At 47.1% G+C, this 26,935-nt stretch overlaps 1 protein-coding gene across 1 annotated transcript in view; it reads right to left on the minus strand.

The window, feature by feature from the left end:
- LOC142309610 (ecto-ADP-ribosyltransferase 5-like) overlaps window positions 1-26,935 on the minus strand; it is a 61,102-nt gene that overhangs the window by 24,031 nt on the left and 10,136 nt on the right. The window contains exon 2 of the mRNA XM_075347201.1: window positions 2,828-2,909. Within this exon, the coding sequence (XP_075203316.1) occupies window positions 2,828-2,893 (66 nt within the window). The 5' untranslated portion in view covers window positions 2,894-2,909. The remainder of the gene's footprint in view (window positions 1-2,827; window positions 2,910-26,935) is intronic.

Raw genomic sequence — 26,935 nt, forward strand, 5'->3', positions numbered from 1 at the left:
TATGCACAGCGTTCGATCCAATTTGAGCCGTTTGCAGTATTTGAATGACTCACACTGGGGGCAACAGCATGATAGGATGTAGTGTGCATAAAAAAAAATTGAAAAAACCCCCGGAAGTGTTCGGTTTATGGCTGGCTGCATGTGGGCGGAGACCCAAACTGCCCAATTAGTGACTTTTATTGGAGTTCAGGTCAAGTACGGGTCCCATAGCAAACTTTATCTAAAGTCTGGTTGACCTCGCTAAACCAAACTTCCACAAGTTCACTCATCTCTAAGGTTGATGCATTAGAAGATGAAAAAATGGCCAAGTGTAATGATCATGGTAACTTTGACAAGGGTCACATTGAAATACGTAAATGACTAACTTATATCCTCTCTAAAATAGTCAAATTTGAGAGGTCGTATGCAATATCCTTTGATTAGTATCTACCAAGTGTGGCCCATGGAGAGATAACCAGTAAAATCGTAACGGGGCTGAAGACTCGTTGACGCCAAAGACATCTACTGTCATATCTTCACTACAATGTTCATTACTGGTTTACTTATGCTTCTGTATCTTCATTGAATATAGTTCCATCTGCTCACATGTTCTATCATTGGGTATTGTTTAATTTCTGCCTCATTTGTTACCTGTGAAGTCTAACTTTTGCTCCTTAGGCCTCAGTAGTTTCCCATCAGCCTTTACATTAACCTTCCCCTTCTTTTTAACAGCAGCCATCTTTATGCTAGTCAGGCTCATTGTCTCGTGATAGATTTTTAGCTCTTCGAGTTGCTTACCTCAACATAACACAGTTGGTGAGTTATTATGTTTCCCTTGTTAGCTCTCACTGTGTTGTCTGATGCAGCTGCTCTGTTGTTCATGATATCTTGTTTAGCAGTATCTTCTGCCTTTACGACTATTCCCACAATCTACCATGGTATGTAATTACGTTGTATGTGTCATTTACCATGCGTAATGCTATGTACCTCAGATATGTTATATGCTTTGTACTGAGTACTCTCATTTTTCTTGTAGTTTTACACTGATCAATATCAATAAAAGTTGTAAAAGACCTCCTGCATCTACCTCAATGCATCGATAGGAACGAGTTTAGCAGTCTGAGAACTCAGTCTCCCAGAACAGAGGGAGGGTGTCAGAATGCCTGTTGGTCAGTTGTAGCCTAGTATAAAAATTGTATCTAGTATGGGTGATTAAAATTACATGCTATCATAATTTTATTGTAACCAATAAAAGTTTTATTTTAATTGGGTTATATATTAATAAAAAGTTCATCCTCTTTAACCTATTCCTATCATTTTCCTGCATTAGTGGATTGGTGGTATATACCTGTGCTGCTATTAAATAAGGTTAAAACCAGACGTTTACATACAGTATCTAAAAAGACACATCTGCATGTTTTTCTCACTATCTGACATGAAATCAGAATAAACCTTTACCTTTATTGATCAATTAGGAACCAAAATGATTTATATTTGCCAAATATCAAAATATTGAGAGCGAGAGAAAGAGACGGTTTTAAGGCATTTTTATTACTTTGTGCAAAGTCAAAAGTTTACATACACCAAGAATACTATGCCTTTAAACATAATGGGACAGCCCATAAAATTATGGCATGTCTTTGGAAGCTTCTGTTAGGTTTTATTAGCAACATCTGAGCTACTTAGAGACACATCTGTGGATGTATTTCAATGCACACCTGAAACACACTGTTTCTTAGTGCAGAATCAGGGGAAAGTCAAAAGAAACCAGACCAGATTTCAGGAAGAAAATTGTGGACTTGCACAATTCTAAATCATCCGTGGGTACAATTTCCAGATATCTGAAGGTACTTCGTTCATCTGTACAAACAATTATACATATGTACAAACAATATGGGAATGTCCATCCATCATACTGCTCAGGATGGAGACAGGTTCTGTGTACCAGAGTTGAGTGTGCTTTGTTCAGACATGTTCATATCAACCCAAGAACAAAAGCAAAAGACCTTGCGGAGATGCTGATGGAAGCTGGTAAGATCGTGTCATTATCCACAGGGAAACGAGTACAGTACCAACATGGGCTGATAGGCCACTCTGGCAGGAAGAAATTATTACTCCAAAAGAAACATTAAAAAGCCAGATTAATGTTTGTAAATGCACACAGGAACAAAGGCCTTAATTTTTGGAGTCATGTTTGGCCATAATGACCATCATTACGTTTGGAGGAAAAAGGGAAAAGCTTTAAAGCCTAATTAAACATGTTGTGGGGTTGTTTTGCTGCAGGGGGGACTGGTGCACTTCACAAAATAGATGGCATCATGAGAAAAGAAGATTATGTGGCAATACTGAAGCAACATTTTGGAGTGGTCATCACAAAACCCTGATCTATTGAAAATGTATAGGCTAAGCTGAAAAGGCAGGTGCGAGCAAGGAAACCTACAAACATGGCTCTTACACCAGATCTGTCAGGAGGAATGGGCCCAAAATTCCTACCAACTATTGTGAGAAGCCTATGGAAGGATATCCAAAACATATGACCCAAGTTATACAGTTTAACGGCAATGGTACCAAATAATGAAATGTATGCAAACTTTTGATTTTGCAGAAAGTAATAAAAATGCTTAAAACTTTCTCTCTCTCATTATTCTGGCATTTGGCAAATATAAATAATTTTGGTTCCTAATTGACATAAAACGGGAAAGGTTTATTCTGATTTCATGTCAGATAGTGAGAAAAACATGCATATGTGTCTCTTTAGATAGTGTATGTAAACTTCTGGTTTCAACTGTATACTGTATGTTACAAATTAAAAGGGCTAGAACAATTTACGCTATTTAATACACATTACCTCTGCCAGAAGCAACTTCTTAAAGAAAGTAAGGAGTATGAGCACAAATATGTTCCACTTATTCATTTTAGATTCTTTATATCTGCAAAAGAAATGTATAGTCAGGAATTTCTTTAGAATGTTCAGTAGATTCATATCATAATACATGCACAGTCAAGTCAAGGTCAGTATAGCATGACAAGGCTTTCTCTCCCATATTTTGAAAAAAAGATATAGCGTAAGAGCCCATTAAGAAGTCTGGAATTTTTCTCAAACACAATTAAAAAAAGTGTTCACATTTTATCACTTTTTTTTATCAGATTTTATCAGAATTTTGTCTGTAAGTTTTCACCATCAGAAATTCACCAGTTATTCAAGCTTGAAAAAAGAATCTGATGGGGAGTTCTCCAGCTTGTGAAAAACAGACACCATAAGGATGGCATTTGACTTCTATCTGATTCATTCATGAACCTATTGACTGGCATAAACATATAACAAAACTAAGGGGTGTAACTAGGGGGGCATGCGTAGATGAAAAAACACCAAGAAACAGAAGTAGTTGGAACCTGGGCTGACCGCAATCCCTTGACTATCAGACCACACTAGAAGTAGCCGTGGAGAGTTCCTAAAATCCTAGATGGCATGTCAAAGCCTGAGAAACTGTCTACGCCTCACAGAATGAAATGAGGAAATCTATCTTGCCTCAGAGCAGTCCCCAAAGGAGTAGGTAGCCTCCACATATAAAGAATACGGTGATATAGGAAAACACAATACTCAGATAGGAAAAATAGAATTAGCAAAGGTGAGGCCGAACTAACTTGATACAAAGCAAAGGAAAGGAACTGATTGTGGTCAGTGCAAAATCCCTATAGTAAAATACCAAACTCCTGATAGTAAAAAGGCCCTTGAGATCATATGACCTCACCCTCACTATATCAGGTACTCCTGTAAATAATGGGAGAACAAAATACCAAAAGAACACAAGATACAGAAAAGCAAATAATCAAATCAGACAGGGATACAAATCCCTTTTCCTGCAGGAAAGCCAGCACAGGGGAAACCTCCATGCTCAAAACACAATAGCAACAAAATGTCACCTGCAAGAAAACATATACACAGCAAAACAAGGAAAAACAACACCCTAAGTGGTAACCAGAAAGCAAAGCAGAAACTGAAACTTATCTGCAGAGGTCTTGCTCAGGGATACAGGGAAGGACAAATCTCCAAGCCAGGAACAGAGGCAGGGAATATACAATTATAACCGGTGAAGCCGGACTGAAAGTGCTCTCCTATATAGACCAGACCTGTCTGCAATAGGACTTCCCCAATTCCCAATTAACACCGACAACTGTCTGAATCAGTGGCTCAGATTTAGCTCCACTACCATTCCTGGCCACCAGAGGGAGCTTCAGAACAGCACCCACACAGACGACGTTCACAACAGTACACCCCCTTGAGGAGGGGTCACCGAACCCTCACCAGAACCACCGGGTCTGTCAGGATGGGCACAGTGGAATGCACAAACCAATCCGTCAGCATGAACGTCAGAAGCAAAGACCCAAGAACTGTCCTCCTGACCATAACCCTTCCACTTAACAAGACACCGGAATTTTTGCCTATCAAGATGAACCACTGGCTCCACATGTCTCTTCAACAAAGAGGAATGAAAAACATTGTGAATTCTGAATGACTCAAGAAGAGCCAAACAAAAAAATACGGAATTGAGAATCTCTGAAATCATATAGGGCCCAATAAATCAAGGCTTAAATTTAGGCAAGGAAACTCTCATAGAAACATTCCTGGAGGACAACCAAACCATGTCCCCACTTTAAACTGGGGACCAGCGCCGGTTGGCAAACCTTTGAGCATTCTCCTGGGACTGAAACAACCCACTAGAATGTGTACAACCAGGCTTGGATCTGGAACAAATCCTACAAGACTACATGAAACTCCTGACATCTTGAGACAAGGAAAGCCACCAAAAAGATCCACTCACAAGATCCCTGGTGCTCAAAATCCCAGGATGACCAGCAAATGCAGAACAATGAATCTCGGAGAGAACTTTAGTACTCCATTGATCAGGAACATAAAGCTTCCCCACAGGACATCTCTCATGTTTATCCCACTGAAATCTTTGGAGTGCTAACCTTAAATCAGGCGAAATAGCGTATAGGACCACACCTTATTCAGGATGTTAGATGGCTCCACAAAATCCAGAATATCAGCAGAGAAACTCCTAGAGAGAGCATCGGTTTTTATATTCTTAGTGCCCGGAAGAAAAGAGACCACAAAATTGAAATGTGCAAAAAATAGAGCGCACCTAGCCTGCCTAAGATGCAGTCTCTTGGCAGATTCAAGATAGCGTTAAACCACAGCAAATGAGATGAAAAGGTATGATAGACAGAGCAAACCACATAAACAATACCTCTAAAAATATAGTTTTATTAGTAAGAAAGATAAAATATAGACACCATGTGTCTTCCAGACAACAATTATAGACAATGAAGATAATGGGAGTAGTAGCTTAGATGAAAAATAGAAAAGCGTGAGGGAAAAACAATAGATCCGTGGTAGGTATCGGGTTTATAGATGCTAAACTGGATCCTTAGATGACATGACATGACATGACATAATAGGCATAACGCTGTGGAGTGTCCGGAAGTGCGCGTCATTTGAAAGACGCGTGTACAGGCCTATCAGACTGATTCGCTGGATTTACTAACAGGCCGGACGTGACATAGAATGCATCACGCTGCGGAGTGTCCATAGAGGACACCCCCACGTGCTGCATTGTGTATGTACTACCGTGGCATCAAACACACATCAGAGGGGAGAGAAAGCGCTTTTCATTACAGGTATACAGTGGCACCATGGGGGTATTGCTTCCATCCTACGGACGGCTGATTATTCCATTTTTTCCTTTCAGGGCCACTTATTGACATACATTGTTTACTACAGCAGTATACCTATTATGGCTCTGTAGGAAGTCTCTGGAAGGCACTCTCTCTTGCAGGTATATATCCGGCACCCAAGAATCTATTTATTTTTAAAAAATGGGTTTGATTGAGATTTTTTTGTTACTTTGTTACTTTTTATGCAGGAGTCTGTGTGTTGGGACTTTGCATGAGCTAACTTGGAATTATCCCTACTTTGATCTACCGACTACAAAGGGTACTTATACTTATATTGTGAGGAGGTTTTCTCTGTCCTATCGTGGATTTAATTGAAGACTTGTTGTACCTTACAGGTTTTCACTTCATCAATCTGGAGATCATATTTCACCCTATGTGCCCTATCCTACTAAGGAAGACTCAGGTCCTATTCCATGTATTTTTGGTTCTTTTTTTATGGTGATCTTCGGTGTCATGATGGTGCCCCGAAAATGCTCTTTATATATTTTTTCTCTCCAGGCTAAGAGGTATATTTATTTTCCTCTATCAACCCATTACCGTGATGAAGGAATAGGGGACTTTTGAAAAAACTATACAGTATTATCGGCTATCTATATCAGACTAGTCAGCAGACCTGCTGAGTCACTTATATCAACCAACCCTAAGTAAGTCATCTGCTCTGTACACATGAGGCCAGGGATATATCTATTTATCCGATTTTCTATTTATTTAGCGACACATGTCTGTCTTTCCTACAGGTGTCTTCAACCTAATACCCCTGATGAACCCCCATTCATTGCGTTGGAAGGGGGGAGAAACGCGTCGGGATTGCTGCAGGAGCCTGGTAGCTCCATTCTAACAACCTAAAGTTTATTGACTGGAGATTTTGGTCCGGTGAAGAACCTACATCTGACGCTATTATGTATTGTTATATGTGGTCTGTCTAAATACACCTTTGCACATGGTTCTTGGTGGTGGACACAAGCCAGTGGAGAATAGGGATAGTGAGGGCCAGCCACCTGGAGCGGGGGGGTCCAAAAAAGTACGACACCCTCCGCTGGTAGAAAGGGTCATCTAAGGATCCAGTTTAGCATCTATAAACCCGATAGCTACCACGGATCTATTGTTTTTCCCTCACGCTTTTCTATTTTTCACCTAAGCTACTACTCACATTGTCTTCATTGTCTATAATTGTTGTCTGGAAGACACATGGTGTCTATATTTTATCTTTCTTACTAATAAAACTATATTTTTAGAGGTATTGTTTATGTGGTTTGCTCTGTCTATCATACCTTTTCATCTCATTTGCTGTGGTTTAACGTAGTCTAATGGCAGGCTTTCTATCAGGACCAATTAATACAAACAGGTGGTTGGATGACGCCGATGAAGTGTTTTCAGATAAGGTGTCAGACAGCCAGGGGACCGGTAAGGTCCCCATCAGAAACCTCTTTTCAGAACTATTGAATGTGTATAAGCTTAACATTAAATCCTGGTGGGAGGTGCAATCCCTGGAACGATATATAAAACAAAGGATTGTCCCCCATGGCCTAAGAATCAACCTAGTTCCAGCAGAATGGTCAAGAACCGAGAGACTTATTGGTAGGTGGGAGGAAGAGCTTACCAATTCCTCCATCAGACTGATGACAATTCTCCTTAAGGAGGAGAAAGTCACGCTGGAAAACAGTTCCAAAACCCTACAAAATCTAAGGGAAGAGGCGATTAAATTCAAGGGGGATCCTGAGTTTGTAACAAGAGAGACATCTTTACAATTGTCAGTTGATAAGTACCAACAGAATCTAAAAACCAGGATACAAAAACACTTTCTAAGAGATCTGGGTGACTATTCAGATCAAAAGGAGCCCTCTATTGGGGTGACGGCCCCCCCGGTGGATATCTCATCCTCGGACTGCTCTGAGTCCGAATCCCAGGGTGTTACAGGGGGCTGTCTGATAATAAAACCTAAAGGAGTATCAGACAGTCAGGGTCCACCGTGCAAAGACTCTGCTGCAGACTATGGCAAAGTGCAATACCTCTGTTAAACTCACAGAGGAATATAATTAGTAAATAAGGCAATTCCTCCCTTACTTGGAGGGTGTGTGGAATGGTCTCTGTTAATAATCACAGAGACAAAGGCAGTGAGTGTGAAATGGCACCTACCTAGGTCCGTTCCTCTAGTGGTGCCAGGAGACGGACAGCAGCGTAAGCCGCACAAAGCTCCTACCTGTGTTCGCTCCACTAGTGTGCGAGGACATGAACCACTAGATATGGCACCTGCCTAGGTCCGCTCTTCTAGTGGTGCAAAAGAGACGAACAGCAGCGTAAGCCGCACAAAGCTCCGACCTGCGTTCGCTCCACTAGTGTGCGAGGACACGAACCACTAGATATGGCACATACCTAGGTCCGCTCTTCTAGTGGTGCAAAAGAGACAGACAGCAGCATAAGCCACACAAAGCTCCTACCTCTGTTCGCTCCCCTAGTGTGCGAGGATACGAACAACTGCCAGATGCAGTATAAGGAACGTTACCCTAGCGGCAATGTCCACCTACGAGTAGAATCACATGGCCCAGCCGGACCATGTGCCTCAGGCACCTGCCTATGTCCGCTCCCCTAAGAGGTAAGGATACGGACTGCAGCCGAAGCTGTAAGGTATAAGAATGCTACCCTGCCGGTAGCGCTCACCTAGCATAGACAGAGAGATGCCTAGAGGAACGTGCACAGAGCGTCTACTCTCATGCATGAACCAAGAGGACTGAGCGCCGTGCGGCGTGCATCAGTGTCTTATATAGACTCTGTGCCTCATCCAAGATGGAGGACACCAGAGCCAATCCGCTGCCAGAACGACAGGAATGACGTCACGCTGGCTTATCACCGAGCAAAGCGTCACAAGCACATGACTAGCGACCAATCGCCATAGAAGGTGTCAGAGACATGTGACCACGTGTCACAAGGACATGACCAGCGGCCAATCGGCATAGAAGGTGTCAGAGACATGTGACCTCGTGTCAGCGATGATGTCACTCGCACATATGCAATGGCTCCAAGATAGGACTTAGTCTCCAGCGCTTGCACATGTGCAGTAGCAAGAAATCTGGACATAGTCTCCAGTGCTCGCACATGTGCAGTAGCAAGAAATCTGGACATAGACTCCAGTGCCACAGCAACCATAACACAGGGATGACTTGAGTGGAATAAGGGCAGGGGGAAAAGGAATTATCAGGGGAGACAAAACAACTGGGAGAGACAGGGGAATAGGAACCGACAATGGGGTCGACCATTTGGGAGATCTGGTTTACCACCATCTTGGGGTATCCTATCAAACTGCGGTCCAACAAAGAACTACAGACTATGTAACCCCCCTACAATATCCCCTCCTGGACAACCTACCCCTCTGGGCCCCCAACAAGGGGCTTCCACTTATTTTTTAGGGGGACGAGATCCCTACAATTTACGACATCAGAATCAGAAAACTACCCGGAAAAAGTAGACTCCCACTCGATCTTAGAGAATCAGATTATTAATCTATCTTGCTACCACCTGTCCAACATAACATTGAAAGACGAGTTTTGGGTTATGGGCTTTCATTTGTTCCGACTGTAAGGTTTGATCCCATCACCTGGGTGAAAGATATTGAATTATTCGTTAGAAAATGAAAGTGGAAAAATTTTTTTGCACACAATGACGAGGCTGAATGTGCCCGTCTGGGCATCCCCCCTGAGATGTTAGAGGATGTCCGTTTACTATCTAGCCTGGGTGAGGTGAGTGGGGAGAATCTAGGATTGGGGCCCTTTACCAACCTTAAGCCCAAAAACAAAAAGATGCCACCCAGTATGGACTTTAGCAGCCTTGATATCTTTTCCAAGTTGGTGGCAAACAATCTTCGTGCAATCCAACCTAAATTAAGATCAGTAAAGTCCAACTTGACTATGGAAGAATGGAAGGCATTGTTGAAAATGGAAAGGAATACACAAATCACCATCAAGCCATCTGACAAAGGTGGGAACTTGGTGGTTATGGATACTGGGGATTACCCAGGCATGTGCAAAAGAATTTCAGCAGATAGGACTGTGACGACATGGACTCTCATGGGTTAAAGTTTCTTAAAATTCAGCCAGACAGGATGATAGATTGTTTATAGACGGGGGATAAGTCCCTCATTGTTTTTACAAGACTCTTGTTGACTCATGTAATTGTGTTGGCCACTGAAAGCCAGACGTTTCTCCAGACTCTTCCAGTAATCATTGTAATGTAGTTGTGTATTGCTAATGTGATTACCTTAGTAGCCATTATCAGTCTGTGCATTCCAGACTACATGTATACCCTCAGTCTTTCTGTAGACATCATTTGGATGATAATTGTCCATGCAGCTTGAGATTCATCCAATGGGAGAGGCGATCTTGTCCAACCAATCGATGAGGACGCAGTGTTACGCCCATGGTTAAGGAGGTTGACGTTCAGTTGGGATGAGCCTTGAGCCACGCTGTCTTTCTAAAGGCGGTTGGTTCAGTGGACGAGAGCACCCACTGAGCCCTGTGTCTCCACAAGGACCACCTATGAAATTCTCGCCAGGGACCCCACATTTGAATATTTGGAAGAGCAACAGGCTCTCTTAAATGAGGCTCTTGAATCCAGACTTATCTCTAATAAAGAATTTGAATTTTTATATCAGAAGTTTCCTGTTTCCGCCACTTTCTATGCGATCCCTAAGATTCACAAGGGGTTACACCCACTTAGGGGTCATCCCATTGTTTCAGGGATTGATGCCTTTGCCCAGAACTCCAGCATATATTTAGATACGATCTTACGTCCCTTTGTTACCAGCCTACCCTCCTACATTAGGGACACTAGCAATCTTATATCCAAATTGGAGGGTATTGTTTTGGACCCCGACACCATTCTGGCATCTATTGATGTAGAGCAGCTCTACAGCAGCATCCCCCACGACAAGGGTCTGGTGGCAGTACAAGCTTTCCTCTTCACACGTAGGAACCAATGTCGTGAACATAGTAGATTCATTATTGACTTGCTGCGATATATCTTGACACATAACTATTTCTCATTCGACGGCAAGATCTACCACCAGCTCAGGGGCACGGCGATGGGGAGCCCATGTGTCCCCACCTATGCCAACATGTTCCTGGGCTGGTGGGAGGATACCCATGTTTTTACGGACGAGGATGTCATCTTTTCTGGGGGCGTTATATTGATGACATCCTTGTCGGGGGGGGGGGGGTGAGTCACTTTTTACATGCTTCCTGGAGAAACTGAATCTAAACAACATTGGTCTGAGATTTACGTTCGAGATGAGCACTGACGCTTTGGCCTTCCTAGATTTGAAAATCAGTAAGGATTTGGAGGAGAAGCTTGCTACAACTATTTACAGAAAGCCTACAGCACCAATGACCTTCTCAGATCGGAGAGCTATCATCCAGCGGCCCTGAGAAGAGGTATCCCTAAGGGACAATTTCTTCGACTTAGAAGAAATTGTTCTTCCCTTAACAAATTTGAACGTCAGGCACAAGACATGAAAAAACGATTCCAGCAAAGAGGTTACCCGCAGCGGGTTCTTGAACCTGCGTATAAACATGCACAGTCAAGGAGTGAACTACTTAGGCCAAAAGACAAACCGGGTGATCACCAGACCACAAGATTAGTGGCTACATTTGACGACCAAAACCATAGGGTTATGGAGATACTGAGACGTTACTGGCCCATTTTAAAATCTGATCCAGATATAGGAAAATGCATCTCCCCCTACCCAAGCGTGACCTTCAGGAGGGGGAGATCCCTTAGGGATCACCTGACGCACAGTCACTTCATTTACCCTAGAGGAGAGGGGACAGGGCTTGATCGAAAACCACAGGGCACCTTCAGATGTGGCAGATGCAGTTACTGCATCTATATAAACCAAAGCAAAGAATTTTCTAACCTGTGCACTGGCAGGGTCTTTAGGATTAGAGACTTTGCCAACTGTAGGACCCAGGGGGTGGTTTACCTCTGCACCTGTAGCTGTCCCATGGGATATGTTGGTAAAACCAGGAGACAGCTGCGGGTGAGAATTGGGGAACACCTTGGTGATATCAGCCACAAGAGGGATACGGCCATCTCTCGTCATGTTAACGAGTACCACGATGGTGACACAAGGGCCATTTCCTTTCAGGTGATAGAGGTGGTTGAGAAACCTTTACGTGGAGGAGACTGGGACAGAATTATCTTACAGCATGAGGCGAGGTGGATTTTTCTGCTGGATGTAGTCTCCCCGGGGGTAATGAATGAAAACATTAGCTATGTAAGCTTTATCTAACCACATAGGTAGTATCATAACTGGTAGAAAGCTTTGGTATCCTAATCTCCTTGTGGGTCATTCATACCCACCTCTTTCTACGTATTTTTAACTTTATCTTTTCCTTGGTCCTCTGTGTTCGGTCTCTGCAGATAGGGGCCTACAGCATATCAATTAAACTGCTAATCTTAACTGTGGTAGATACTCTATTTGCCTTAGCTATCTGAGGGTAAATGAGCAGTCCATGTGAAACTGTTAGCACAGGTGGGAGATACCCACATGGCAACTATACATGTCATTTGGGAATATAATTTTCTATACGGAGTTTATTATCAGTGCTTATATCCAACTATATTAATCAATACAGGCCTCAGTTGTTGAAAGAGATGTTCTTGGGGACGCTCTGCAACGTGACATGCATTGCATATCGTCTAAGTATTTGTCCCCCTCTGATGTGTTCATTGCGTCTGGGAACGCCCGCTATTCAAATGAGGGATGACGCATACTCCCGGCCACAGTAGTACATACACAATGCAACACGTAGGGGGGTGTCCTCTATGGACACTCCGCAGCGTGATGCATTTTACGTCACGTCCAGCCTGTTAATAAATCCAGTGAATCAGTCTGATTGGCCTGTACACGCGTCTTTCAAATGACGCGCACTTCCGGACCCTCCACAGCGTTATGCCTATTACGTCATGTCCGGCCTGTCAGAAAATCCAGGAAACAAGCCTGATAGGCCAATACACACGTCATTCAAATGACGCGCATTTACGGTCACGTCATTAGGCGGGTCCTTTGCTTCCATAGGACCATTCTCCCTGTCACTCCTATTGGGGAACAGAGAATGGGAGATACCAGGTACGTCATGAGGCGGGTCCTTATTCTCATAGGACTTTTCTCCCTGTCATTCTTTATGTGAACAGGGAGTGGGCGGTACTGTCCCCCACCGCTTCCGGTACGCGGGGAGTTTAAAGAAGCCTTCAGAATGGGTCCAAACATAGGACACCGTTATCACATCGGATACAGTCACTGCAACCTGGACTTCCAGCACCACTCCCTGCGCTTAGACGTGTATCAGCACTCGGGACCTTTTAGGTCTTTGCAGGTGGAGTTGTCGGGGGACTGTTTTGGGTATGTACTCTCTTCTTTCCTGGGGGGGCATTTTGTTTGAACTTTAAGGGGCATCCCAGTGATCTGGAATTATTATATTCCTGTAGGATTATAAGGAGCTTTTCTTGGATCTTCTACTTCCAGATTGAAACGGCTAGAGAGAAAGCGCTTTTCATTACAGGTATACAGTGGCACCATGGGGGGATTGCTTCCATCCTACGGATGGCTGATTATTCCATTTTTTCCTTTCAGGGCCACTTATTGACATACTGTTACAGGGGGCTGTCTGATAATAAAACCTAAAGGAGTATCAGACAGTCAGGGTCCATCGTGCAAAGACTCTGCTGCAGACTATGGCAGAGTGCAATACCTCTGTTAAACTCACAGAGGAATATAATTAGTAAATAAGGCAATTCCTCCCTTACTTGGAGGGTGTGTGGAATGGTCTCTGTTAGTAATCACAGAGACAAAGGCAGTGAGTGTGAAATGGCACCTACCTAGGTCCGTTCCTCTAGTGGTGCCAGGAGACGGACAGCAGCGTAAGCCGCACAAAGCTCCTACCTGCGTTCGCTCCACTAGTGTGCGAGGACACGAACCACTAGATATGGCACCTGCCTAGGTCCGCTCTTCTAGTGGTGCAAAAGAGACGGACAGCAGCATAAGCCGCACAAAGCTCCTACCTCTGTTCACTCCCCTAGTGTGCGAGGATACGAACAACTGCCAGACGCAGTATAAGGAACGTTACCCTAGCGGCAACGTCCACCAGACAGACAGAGAGATGCCTAGAGGAACGTGCACAGAGCGTCTACTCTCATGCATGAACCAAGAGGACTGAGTGCCGTGCGGTGTGCGTCAGGGTCTTATATAGACTCTGTGCCTCATCCAAGATGGAGGACACCAGAGCCAATCCGCTGCCAGAACGACAGGAATGACGTCACGCTGGCCTATCACCGAGCAAAGCGTCACAAGCACATGACCAGCGACCAATCGGCATAGAAGGTGTCAGAGACATGTGACCACGTGTCACAAGCACATGACCAGCGGCCAATCGGCATAGAAGGTGTCAGAGACATGTGACCTCGTGTCAGCGATGATGTCACCCGCACATGTGCAATAGAGATGAGCGAACCGGTCGCGGTTCGGCTCGAGGTTGGTTCGCCGAACGGACCTCCCGTTCGAGTTCGGTTCGTCGAACGTTCGACGAACCGAACTCGAACTGCATAGGAAACAATGGCAGGCAATCACAAACACAGAAAAACACCTAGAAAACACCCTCAAAGGTGTCCAAAAGGTCACAAACAACTCACAACACATGGGAAAGTGACAAGGACATATACTCATGCGAAAACAAAAGAGCTGGACAAGGAAAAAGAGGAGGACACACAGATATATGAGTATATGCAAGGAAACATGCCATTATTGTGCAACTTGAGCCCTGCTCATTCTTGGCTTCCAATCTTGATAAATTGCCTGAGCTCGCCACGTACGTCTTGGGGATCTTGTCGTGTCCTGCAGCCAGCGTTCTCTCGGAACCTGTCTTCAGTGCTGCTGTGGGTCTGCTGGCAGATAAGCACACGTGTCTGTCCACTGACAATGTGGACATGGCTCTCAGAGGACTTTTCTTCCCCGGGGTCAGCCAGGGGACGGGAAAGGCACGCGTATTTTTGAGAGTGCTTCATGCAAAGCATCTTTTTCTTTTTCAAAAGGGGGCTCAACCGATGCCAGTCAAGTGGGGTGTGTGTGGCCCAGTGAGTGGCAACGAGGGAGACTGTGGTTGGAGTCCCCTCGCTGTGTTTCTAAAAGAACCAAGATGAACAAGTCATGGCTCTCAGAGGACTTTTCTTCCCCGGGGTCAGCCAGGGGACGGGAAAGGCACGCGTATTTTTGAGAGTGCTTCATGCAAAGCATCTTTTTCTTTTTCAAAAGGGGGCTCAACCGATGCCAGTCAAGTGGGGTGTGTGTGGCCCAGTGAGTGGCAACGAGGGAGACTGTGGTTGGAGTCCCCTCGCTGTGTTTCTAAAAGAACCAAGATGAACAAGTCATGGCTCTCAGAGGACTTTTCTTCCCCGGGGTCAGCCAGGGGACGGGAAAGGCACGCGTATTTTTGAGAGTGCTTCATGCAAAGCATCTTTTTCTTTTTCAAAAGGGGGCTCAACCGATGCCAGTCAAGTGGGGTGTGTGTGGCCCAGTGAGTGGCAACGAGGGAGACTGTGGTTGGAGTCCCCTCGCTGTGTTTCTAAAAGAACCAAGATGAACAAGTCATGGCTCTCAGAGGACTTTTCTTCCCCGGGGTCAGCCAGGGGACGGGAAAGGCACGCGTATTTTTGAGAGTGCTTCATGCAAAGCATCTTTTTCTTTTTCAAAAGGGGGCTCAACCGATGCCAGTCAAGTGGGGTGTGTGTGGCCCAGTGAGTGGCAACGAGGGAGACTGTGGTTGGAGTCCCCTCGCTGTGTTTCTAAAAGAACCAAGATGAACAAGTCATGGCTCTCAGAGGACTTTTCTTCCCCGGGGTCAGCCAGGGGACGGGAAAGGCACGCGTATTTTTGAGAGTGCTTCATGCAAAGCATCTTTTTCTTTTTCAAAAGGGGGCTCAACCGATGCCAGTCAAGTGGGGTGTGTGTGGCCCAGTGAGTGGCAACGAGGGAGACTGTGGTTGGAGTCCCCTCGCTGTGTTTCTAAAAGAACCAAGATGAACAAGTCATGGCTCTCAGAGGACTTTTCTTCCCCGGGGTCAGCCAGGGGACGGGAAAGGCACGCGTATTTTTGAGAGTGCTTCATGCAAAGCATCTTTTTCTTTTTCAAAAGGGGGCTCAACCGATGCCAGTCAAGTGGGGTGTGTGTGGCCCAGTGAGTGGCAACGAGGGAGACTGTGGTTGGAGTCCCCTCGCTGTGTTTCTAAAAGAACCAAGATGAACAAGTCATGGCTCTCAGAGGACTTTTCTTCCCCGGGGTAAGCCAGGGGACGGGAAAGGCACGCGTATTTTTGAGAGTGCTTCATGCAAAGCATCTTTTTCTTTTTCAAAAGGGGGCTCAACCGATGCCAGTCAAGTGGGGTGTGTGTGGCCCAGTGAGTGGCAACGAGGGAGACTGTGGTTGGAGTCCCCTCGCTGTGTTTCTAAAAGAACCAAGATGAACAAGTCATGGCTCTCAGAGGACTTTTCTTCCCCGGGGTCAGCCAGGGGACGGGAAAGGCACGCGTATTTTTGAGAGTGCTTCATGCAAAGCATCTTTTTCTTTTTCAAAAGGGGGCTCAACCGATGCCAGTCAAGTGGGGTGTGTGTGGCCCAGTGAGTGGCAACGAGGGAGACTGTGGTTGGAGTCCCCTCGCTGTGTTTCTAAAAGAACCAAGATGAACAAGTCATGGCTCTCAGAGGACTTTTCTTCCCCGGGGTCAGCCAGGGGACGGGAAAGGCACGCGTATTTTTGAGAGTGCTTCATGCAAAGCATCTTTTTCTTTTTCAAAAGGGGGCTCAACCGATGCCAGTCAAGTGGGGTGTGTGTGGCCCAGTGAGTGGCAACGAGGGAGACTGTGGTTGGAGTCCCCTCGCTGTGTTTCTAAAAGAACCAAGATGAACAAGTCATGGCTCTCAGAGGACTTTTCTTCCCCGGGGTCAGCCAGGGGACGGGAAAGGCACGCGTATTTTTGAGAGTGCTTCATGCAAAGCATCTTTTTCTTTTTCAAAAGGGGGCTCAACCGATGCCAGTCAAGTGGGGTGTGTGTGGCCCAGTGAGTGGCAACGAGGGAGACTGTGGTTGGAGTCCCCTCGCTGTGTTTCTAAAAGAACCAAGATGAACAAGTCATGGCTCTCAGAGGACTTTTCTTCCCCGGGGTCAGCCAGGGGACGGGAAAGGCACGCGTATTTTTGAGAGTGCTTCATGCAAAGCATCTTTTTCTTTTTCAAAAGGGGGCTCAACCGATGCCAGTCAAGTGGGGTGTGTGTGGCCCAGTGAGTGGCAACGAGGGAGACTGTGGTTGGAGTCCCCTCGCTGTGTTTCTAAAAGAACCAAGATGAACAAGTCATGGCTCTCAGAGGACTTTTCTTCCCCGGGGTCAGCCAGGGGACGGGAAAGGCACGCGTATTTTTGAGAGTGCTTCATGCAAAGCATCTTTTTCTTTTTCAAAAGGGGGCTCAACCGATGCCAGTCAAGTGGGGTGTGTGTGGCCCAGTGAGTGGCAACGAGGGAGACTGTGGTTGGAGTCCCCTCGCTGTGTTTCTAAAAGAACCAAGATGAACAAGTCATGGCTCTCAGAGGACTTTTCTTCCCCGGGGTCAGCCAGGGGACGGGAAAGGCACGCGTATTTTTGAGAGTGCTTCATGCAAAGCATCTTTTTCTTTTTCAAAAGGGGGCTCAACCGATGCCAGTCAAGTGGGGTGTGTGTGGCCCAGTGAGTGGCAACGAGGGAGACTGTGGTTGGAGTCCCCTCGCTGTGTTTCTAAAAGAACCAAGATGAACAAGTCATGGCTCTCAGAGGACTTTTCTTCCCCGGGGTCAGCCAGGGGACGGGAAAGGCACGCGTATTTTTGAGAGTGCTTCATGCAAAGCATCTTTTTCTTTTTCAAAAGGGGGCTCAACCGATGCCAGTCAAGTGGGGTGTGTGTGGCCCAGTGAGTGGCAACGAGGGAGACTGTGGTTGGAGTCCCCTCGCTGTGTTTCTAAAAGAACCAAGATGAACAAGTCATGGCTCTCAGAGGACTTTTCTTCCCCGGGGTCAGCCAGGGGACGGGAAAGGCACGCGTATTTTTGAGAGTGTTTCATGCAAAGCATCTTTTTCTTTTTCAAAAGGGGGCTCAACCGATGCCAGTCAAGTGGGGTGTGTGTGGCCCAGTGAGTGGCAACGAGGGAGACTGTGGTTGGAGTCCCCTCGCTGTGTTTCTAAAAGAACCAAGATGAACAAGTCATGGCTCTCAGAGGACTTTTCTTCCCCGGGGTCAGCCAGGGGACGGGAAAGGCACGCGTATTTTTGAGAGTGCTTCATGCAAAGCATCTTTTTCTTTTTCAAAAGGGGGCTCAACCGATGCCAGTCAAGTGGGGTGTGTGTGGCCCAGTGAGTGGCAACGAGGGAGACTGTGGTTGGAGTCCCCTCGCTGTGTTTCTAAAAGAACCAAGATGAACAAGTCATGGCTCTCAGAGGACTTTTCTTCCCCGGGGTCAGCCAGGGGACGGGAAAGGCACGCGTATTTTTGAGAGTGCTTCATGCAAAGCATCTTTTTCTTTTTCAAAAGGGGGCTCAACCGATGCCAGTCAAGTGGGGTGTGTGTGGCCCAGTGAGTGGCAACGAGGGAGACTGTGGTTGGAGTCCCCTCGCTGTGTTTCTAAAAGAACCAAGATGAACAAGTCATGGCTCTCAGAGGACTTTTCTTCCCCGGGGTCAGCCAGGGGACGGGAAAGGCACGCGTATTTTTGAGAGTGCTTCATGCAAAGCATCTTTTTCTTTTTCAAAAGGGGGCTCAACCGATGCCAGTCAAGTGGGGTGTGTGTGGCCCAGTGAGTGGCAACGAGGGAGACTGTGGTTGGAGTCCCCTCGCTGTGTTTCTAAAAGAACCAAGATGAACAAGTCATGGCTCTCAGAGGACTTTTCTTCCCCGGGGTCAGCCAGGGGACGGGAAAGGCACGCGTATTTTTGAGAGTGCTTCATGCAAAGCATCTTTTTCTTTTTCAAAAGGGGGCTCAACCGATGCCAGTCAAGTGGGGTGTGTGTGGCCCAGTGAGTGGCAACGAGGGAGACTGTGGTTGGAGTCCCCTCGCTGTGTTTCTAAAAGAACCAAGATGAACAAGTCATGGCTCTCAGAGGACTTTTCTTCCCCGGGGTCAGCCAGGGGACGGGAAAGGCACGCGTATTTTTGAGAGTGCTTCATGCAAAGCATCTTTTTCTTTTTCAAAAGGGGGCTCAACCGATGCCAGTCAAGTGGGGTGTGTGTGGCCCAGTGAGTGGCAACGAGGGAGACTGTGGTTGGAGTCCCCTCGCTGTGTTTCTAAAAGAACCAAGATGAACAAGTCATGGCTCTCAGAGGACTTTTCTTCCCCGGGGTCAGCCAGGGGACGGGAAAGGCACGCGTATTTTTGAGAGTGCTTCATGCAAAGCATCTTTTTCTTTTTCAAAAGGGGGCTCAACCGATGCCAGTCAAGTGGGGTGTGTGTGGCCCAGTGAGTGGCAACGAGGGAGACTGTGGTTGGAGTCCCCTCGCTGTGTTTCTAAAAGAACCAAGATGAACAAGTCATGGCTCTCAGAGGACTTTTCTTCCCCGGGGTCAGCCAGGGGACGGGAAAGGCACGCGTATTTTTGAGAGTGCTTCATGCAAAGCATCTTTTTCTTTTTCAAAAGGGGGCTCAACCGATGCCAGTCAAGTGGGGTGTGTGTGGCCCAGTGAGTGGCAACGAGGGAGACTGTGGTTGGAGTCCCCTCGCTGTGTTATACATGCTTTTAGAAGGGCATGACATGGCTTGGAGGTTGACTTTCATAAAATGCAAACTGTTGGCTACCAAAATGCTGCCTTTCCAACAACTGTGGTTATAGGCAATGAGGAACATACTGATGAAGATGAGACGCAGATACCCGATTGGGATGACAACTTAAATATTCGGTCAGGGCAAGAAGAAACTCGGTCTGAGGGGGAGGGGAGTGCAAACACAACAATTGATGATGAAGTTCTAGATCCCACCTACTGTCAACCCACAGTCAGACACTCGAGGAGGTCAATAGAGGCGGTGGAGGAGGATGCAACCGACGTCGAAGTAACCTGGCGCCTTCCTGGACACAGTCGGAGCACTGGTAGCACGTCTACAACTGCATCCTCAGCCACCACTCTGCCTCTGAGCATTATTCGGGGTGGATCAACAGGTCGCATGGCCTCTAAGCCTTGCCTAGCCTGGTCCTTTTTTGACATAAAAAAAGATCGGCCAAATTATGTGATCTGTAACATTTGCCATGGTTATCTTAGTAGAGGTCAAAACCTCAGCAGTTTGACAACTTCTTCCATGAATCGTCACATGAATAAATATCATATGGCCTGGTGGGAAGCTCACCGTGCTGCAATGCGGCCTAGTGGAGCCAACCATCCACCGCCTGCCCCTTCCAGGGCATCCGCGCGCTCGTCATCTTCTAGGACTGTGGGGACAGCTGTCACACCTGTTTTTCCACCCACAACTTCCACCACTGTAACCGCAACAGGCAGTTTGCTTGGTAGGTCGTCAGTTGGTTTGGAAGGGGAAACAAGTGAGTGTGTACAGCTCTCTCAGACATCGATAGCACCAACTTTGGATGAAGGCAACATCATGTCTCCGCCTGCACTTTCCTCCCAAAGCTGCATTTTTCCAGGGACACCCTACTCAACACCGTCTACACACAGCAGCCAGATCTCTGTCCCTCAGATGTGGTCAAATAAAAGGCCACTTCCTTCGACCCATGACAAAGCGAAGAGGTTGACTCTATCCCTCTGTAAGCTGTTGGCTACAGAAATGCTGCCTTTCCGCCTAGTGGACACACAGGATTTTAGAGACCTTATATCTGTCGCTGTGCCCCAGTACCAGATGCCTAGTCGCCACTACTTCTCTAAGAAAGGTGTGCCCGCGCTACACCAGCATGTCGCACACAATATCACCGCTTCCTTGAGAAACTCTGTGTGTGAACGGGTGAATTTCAGCACCGATACTTGGACCAGTAAGCATGGACAGGGACGTTACATGTCGCTGACTGGGCACTGGGTAACTATGGTGATAGATGGTGAAGGGTCTGCTGCACAAGTCTTGCCGTCCCCACGACTTGTGTGTCAATCCTCTGTCTGTCCAAGTTCCGCCACTGCTTCTGCATCCTCCACCTCATCTGGGTCCTCCACCTCCGCCCCAAGCCTGCCTGGTCAGGCCACCAGCGTTCTCACTGCGCAGAAGGAATCACGCACCCCTCATTACTATGCTGGCAGCAGAGCGCAACGGCATCAGGCGGTCTTTAGCTTGACATGTCTTGGGAATAAGAGTCACACAGCTGAGGAGTTGTGGTCAGCTCTGCGGTCCGAGTTTAATAAATGGTTGTCTCCACTCAACCTGCAGCCTGGTAAGGCCGTGTGCGACAATGCTGCAAACCTGGGTGCGGCCCTTCGCCTGGGCAAGGTGACACACGTGCCTTGTATGGCTCACGTGTTGAACCTTGTTGTCCAGCAATTTTTAACACACTATCCCGGCCTAGATGGCCTTCTGACCAGGGCACGGAAACTGTCTGCAGTGCTCACTTCCGCCGTTCAAGCGCCGCAGCTGAGCGACTTGCATCGCTCCAGAAGTCTTTCGGCCTGCCGGTTCATCGCCTGAAATGCGATGTGGCGACACGCTGGAATTCAACTCTCCACATGTTACAGCGACTGTGGCAGCACCGCAGAGCCCTGGTGCAATACGTCATGACGTATAGCCTGGGCCAACGAGATGCAGAGGTGGGGCAGATCACCCTGATGGAGTGATCTCAGATCACGGACCTATGCACCCTTCTGCACAGTTTCGACATGGCGACGAATATGTTTAGCGCTGACAATGCCATTATCAGCATGACGATTCCAGTCATTTACATGCTGGAGCACACGCTAAACACTATTCGGAGTCAGGGGGTGGGACAACAGGAAGGGGAGGAACTACAGGAGGATTCATATGCGCAAGACACAACAACATCACCAAGGTCCAGACGTTCATCATCACCAACGCGGCAGGCATGGGACCATGGGGGACAGGGATCAACAAGGGCGCATGGTAGCAGGCGAGATGTTGAGGAAGGTGCAGGAGGACATGAAGATATGGAGGACGAACTGTCCATGGACATGGAAGACTCAGCTGATGAGGGGGACCTTGGTCAAATTTAAGTTGAAAGAGGTTGGGGGGAGATGACAGAGGAAGAAAGAACGGTTAGCACCTCTATGCCACAAACACAGCGTGGACTTGGTCCGCATGGCTGCGCAAGACACATGAGTGCCTTCTTGTTGCACTACCTCCAACATGACCCTCGTATTGTCAAAATTAGAAGTGATGATGACTACTGGCTTGCCACACTATTAGATCCCCGGGACAAGTCCAAATTTTGTGACATAATTCCACCCATAGAAAGGGACGCACGTATGCAGGAGTATCAGCAGAAGCTGTTACTCGATCTTAGCTCGGCTTTTCCACCAAACAACCGTGCAGGTGAAGGGAGTGATTCTCCCAGTTGTAACTTGACAAACATGGGACGGCCTCGTCATCTTCAACAGTCTACCCGTACCAGTAGGACCGTATCTGGTGCTGGTAACAGCAATTTTATGGAATCTTTTCATAATTTTTTTAGACCCTCCTTTGCAAGGCCACCAGAGACATCAAGTGTGTCACATAGTCAACGGATGGAGAGGATGATACAGGAGTATCTCCAAATGAACATCGATGCAATGACTTTGCAAATGGAGCCTTGCTCCTTTTGTGCTTCAAATCTAGAAAAATGTCAAGAGCTCTCCAGTTACGCCTTGAAGATTTTGTCGTGTCCAGCTGCCAGCGTTGTCTCTGAACGTGTCTTCAGTGCTGCTGGGTGTGTGCTGACAGATAAGCGCACGCGTCTGTCCAGTGACAATGTGGACAGACTGACGTTCATCAAAATGAACAAGTCATGGATCCAGAAGGAATTTACTACCCCTGTGTCATCCTGGGGAGAGTAAATGCTTGTGGATTTGGAATGTGCTTGATGCAAATCAAAACATCCTGTTTGCAACTAGGGCACAAGTCCTGCCACTGATGGGGTGTCTGTGTGCCCAATTTGGGGAAAAAAGGTAGACTCCGCTTGGAGTAACCCTTGCTTGCTGTGTTTTTTAAAAATGATACAAGATGAACAGATCTGAAGGCAAGATGAAGGCAACATCATGTCTCCGCCTGCACTTTTCTCACAAACCTGCATTTTTCCAGGGACACCCTACTCAACACCGTCTACAGACAGCAGCCAGATCTCTGTCCCTCAGATGTGGTCAAATAAAAGGCCACTTACTGCGACCCATGACAAAGCTAAGTGGTTGACTCTATCCCTCTGTAAGCTGTTGGCTACCGAAATGCTGCCTTTACGCGTAGTGGACACACAGGATTTTACAGACCTTATGTCTGTCGCTGTGCCCCAGTACCAGATGCCCAATCACCACTGCTTCTCCAAGAAAAGCATGCCCGCGCTACACCAGCATGTCGCACACAACATCACCACTTCCTTGAGAAAATCTGTGTGCGACAGGGTGCATTTCAACACAGATACTTGGACCAGTAAGCATAGACAGGGTCATTACATGTCACTGACTGGGCACTGGCAAACTATGGTGAGAGATGGAGAAGGGTCTGCTGTACAAGTCTTGCCGTCCCCACGAGTTGTTTCAATCCTTGTTCTGTATGTAGAAGTTAATACACTGCTTCTGCCTCTTCAACCTCGTGTGGGTCCTCTACCTTGGCGCAAACCCTGTGTGGTCAGGCCACCCTTCCTTGCAACTGCGCACAAGGACTACCACACACCTCCTTACTATGCTGGCAGCAGAGCTCAATGCCATCAGGCGGTCAAAGTTTTACTTTGAAATGTATGGGAAATGTGAGTCACACCGCTATTACAGAGAATAGTAGTCAGGCAGGGTCAAAACATTAATTGAGGAACAGGAACAGAATGGGACGGCCAGGAAAGAATCAGAAAACAAGCAGAGGTGAAATGCGTATCGGCCAACAAGGTACATAAACAGCAAGCAGGAAAAATAGTCAGGTAACAAGCACACAAAATCATAAAACTGAACTGGGGGTAAAATTAACCAGAGGTTCATAGCTATGTCTGGCAGTGGTCTGCAGACAGGATGGGCATAAAAAAGGGTGTGGTGTCTTCCCATTGGTTGTAGCTGAATGATGGTACTTCATCTGTGAGATACCCACCAGCTACATTCAGCCAGAGATTCTGCATCTGTCAAGGTAATGCAGCCCAGTGGGTGAGCATAACCTGCGTCCACCTGCGCCGCTGGCATCGACTACTCTCCCATCATCAGCACTATTCATGAAAGGAACACGTTGTCACCTGGCGACCGGAGTACAAATTGACGGAGCGGACTCCGTTGGTGACTTAACAGCCGTGTGCGGCAATGATGCAAACCTGGCTGCGGGCCATCCTCAGGGCAATGTGACACACGTGCCTTTTAGGGCTCACGTGTTGAACCGAATTCGCCAGCAATTTTTAAAACACCATCACGGCCTACATGGCCTTGTGCAGTGGGCACGCTCGCTATGTGCTCACTTCCATCGTGCGCACACAGCAGCTCAACAACTTTCATCACTCCGGAAGTCTTAGGGTCTGGCAGTTAAACGCCGTAAATGCGATGTTTCGACACGCAGGAATTGGAATCTGCACATGTTGCAGCGTGTGTGGCAGCACCGCAGAGCCCTGCTGAAATACGGTAAGACATATAGCCTGGGATAACTTGATCCAGAGGTGGTGCAGATCACGCTGCTGGAGTGGTGTCAGATCAAGGACCTATGCACCCTGCTACACAGTTTTGAAATGTCGACGAAGATGTTTAGCACTGGCAATGTCATTCTCAGCGTGACAATTCTGGTCATCTACATGATGGAGCACACTGTAATTATTATTCGGAGTCAGGTGTTGGGACAAGAGGAAGGGGAGGAAGTACAGGAGGAGTCATATGCGGAAGGGATAACAAGATCTACGAGGTCCAGATGGTCAGCGGCACCTATGCGGCAGTCATGGTGAGGGAGAGGGATTAACAAGGGCGCATAGTATCAGCAAAAAGTGTTGATGAAAGTGCAGGAGCCCATGAAGAAATGGAGGACGAACTGGCGATGGGCATGGAAGACTCAGCAGATGAGTGAGAGCTTGCTCACATTTCGGTTGTGCGAGGTTGGGGGGAGAGGGCAGAGGAAGGATGCACGATTCTCACCTCTCTGCCACCAACACACCAAGGACTTGGTCCTCCTGGATGCACAAGACACATGAGCGCCTTCTTGCTGCACTACCTACATGACCCTCGGATTGTATGAATTTGAACTAATCCTGAATACTGGGTTGCCACACTGTTAGATCCCCGGTACAAGACAAAATTTGGCGAACTAATTCCTGCCATAGAAATAGACGCACGTATACAGGAGTATCTGCAGAATGTGGTACGCAATCTTAGATCTACTTGTCCACTAAACACCAGTGCTGCACAGAGTGAATCTCAACGCTTTGTCATGGATAGGAGGAAATGGTCTTTTACTTGTCCACATCGGAGGGACCGAGGGATGGCTGCTGTGCTGAGATGGCGTTGAGTACGGTGTCCCTGCACAGTTGCACTTTTGGTCATATCCCAAAATGAGTTGAAAAAGGACAGATGCTGTTGGAAAGGGGAACAGGTGTGTTGGAAAGGGGAAAAAAGTTTTGGTCCGTGGATTTGGTGGTTAAGCAACTGTAACATTTGCTGAAGAAACAACATCTGTTACAGTGGGACTGGCAGATTTGGATAAAGTGGTATATAATCTGTGACCGCTATATAACGAAAATTAATAAGAAAAGAAAGAGAAAGGTATATATCCCCATCAGCAGTCAGTGTCCACCGTGCTCCCAGTTGGAAAAGGAGAGGTTGGCAACTTGAAGGTTTGGTGGAGGATACAGAGCTGTGTGGCTATGAAACTAATAGTAGCCTGAACCGAGTTAGACGCCATTCGGATCTGGAGACTGTGAGCCCTGTTAGCGTCACAGGGTCCACATGCCCACCCAGCCCAGGAACTCCCTGTTAACAACACAGGGGCCATTGAGTACGCTGACCGTGTGCGTAGGGGCCACACCTGTGGACAGCAGGCGCATCAGCAGCAGCAGGCCTGTTAATGCCACTGGGCTGCACAAGCAGGACTGTTAGGACAGGAGCTGGTCTTAACCGTTCTGCGTTACCAACTGTGGTGGTGGCCTGCATCCACCACCCGATCCCTGCCTACCTCTGGCCTAAAGCCGCAATGGGTTCAACACATGGAGGTGTGCTCTTTCGGAGCATAATAGAAGACTGCGCACCTCCTTGTTGGCTCCAGCCCCTTTTATAACCTGGGTCCGCCCCAAACCAGGGTGAACCACAATGCACCTCCTGGAGACAAAAGTAGAGTGACACGTCATGAGTGGCATAACTAGCGTCCTATTTGGAAACGCAACTTCAATGATGACCTCATGGCTGCCATGACCCAAACACCTCACCAGTCATCGTCTGAGCATCAATAATGCGGTGACAAGTCATAGGTGTGGGCCTCTGCAAGCCATTTGGGAGGACACCTGATGCCCTGTGGTCTATATGGGACCCCCACATCAGGGCCAGGGCCAAAGAGTTCATTACCGGACCTAGTCTCTGATGCAGGAAGTGCCTGAGCATGCTCAGTAGCATGAAATACAGTCTCTGAAAAAAGACTATCAGCTTTAGCATGGTGTCTATGCCCAAAACAGGACTTATACCCGGCACGGAATGCAAGCACCTGTGCAAAGAGGCTTTTCACACTTAGTGTGGGAGCATGCGCTGTATCCCGAAATGAAAACTTAGCGTCAGGAATGGCACAGTCAGGCTGAGCATACTCACTAGGCGAAACACTGTAATTATGCTGCAGCTGGGGTACATCGGCACACGCATGCGCACTAGCTGCCTCTCCACACTTAGACGTGGAGGGGAAATTTGTCTTGGAGATGCTGTCTATGAACAGAAGGAAAAGCTAAAGGAAGCCTGACTTTCTATCCCTCCGAATTATGAAATGCAGCAATGAATTCCATGAGTTTGCTATAACATTAGCGTAGCAAAATGTGCATGAGGGTGTGATGTAGAGGTGCTAGAAATAGCTTGTCACCAGTGGGGCACTAATGGAAT

Source organism: Anomaloglossus baeobatrachus, chromosome 1 (assembly GCF_048569485.1).
Source record: "Anomaloglossus baeobatrachus isolate aAnoBae1 chromosome 1, aAnoBae1.hap1, whole genome shotgun sequence".
Classification (NCBI taxonomy): Eukaryota; Metazoa; Chordata; class Amphibia; order Anura; family Aromobatidae; genus Anomaloglossus; species Anomaloglossus baeobatrachus.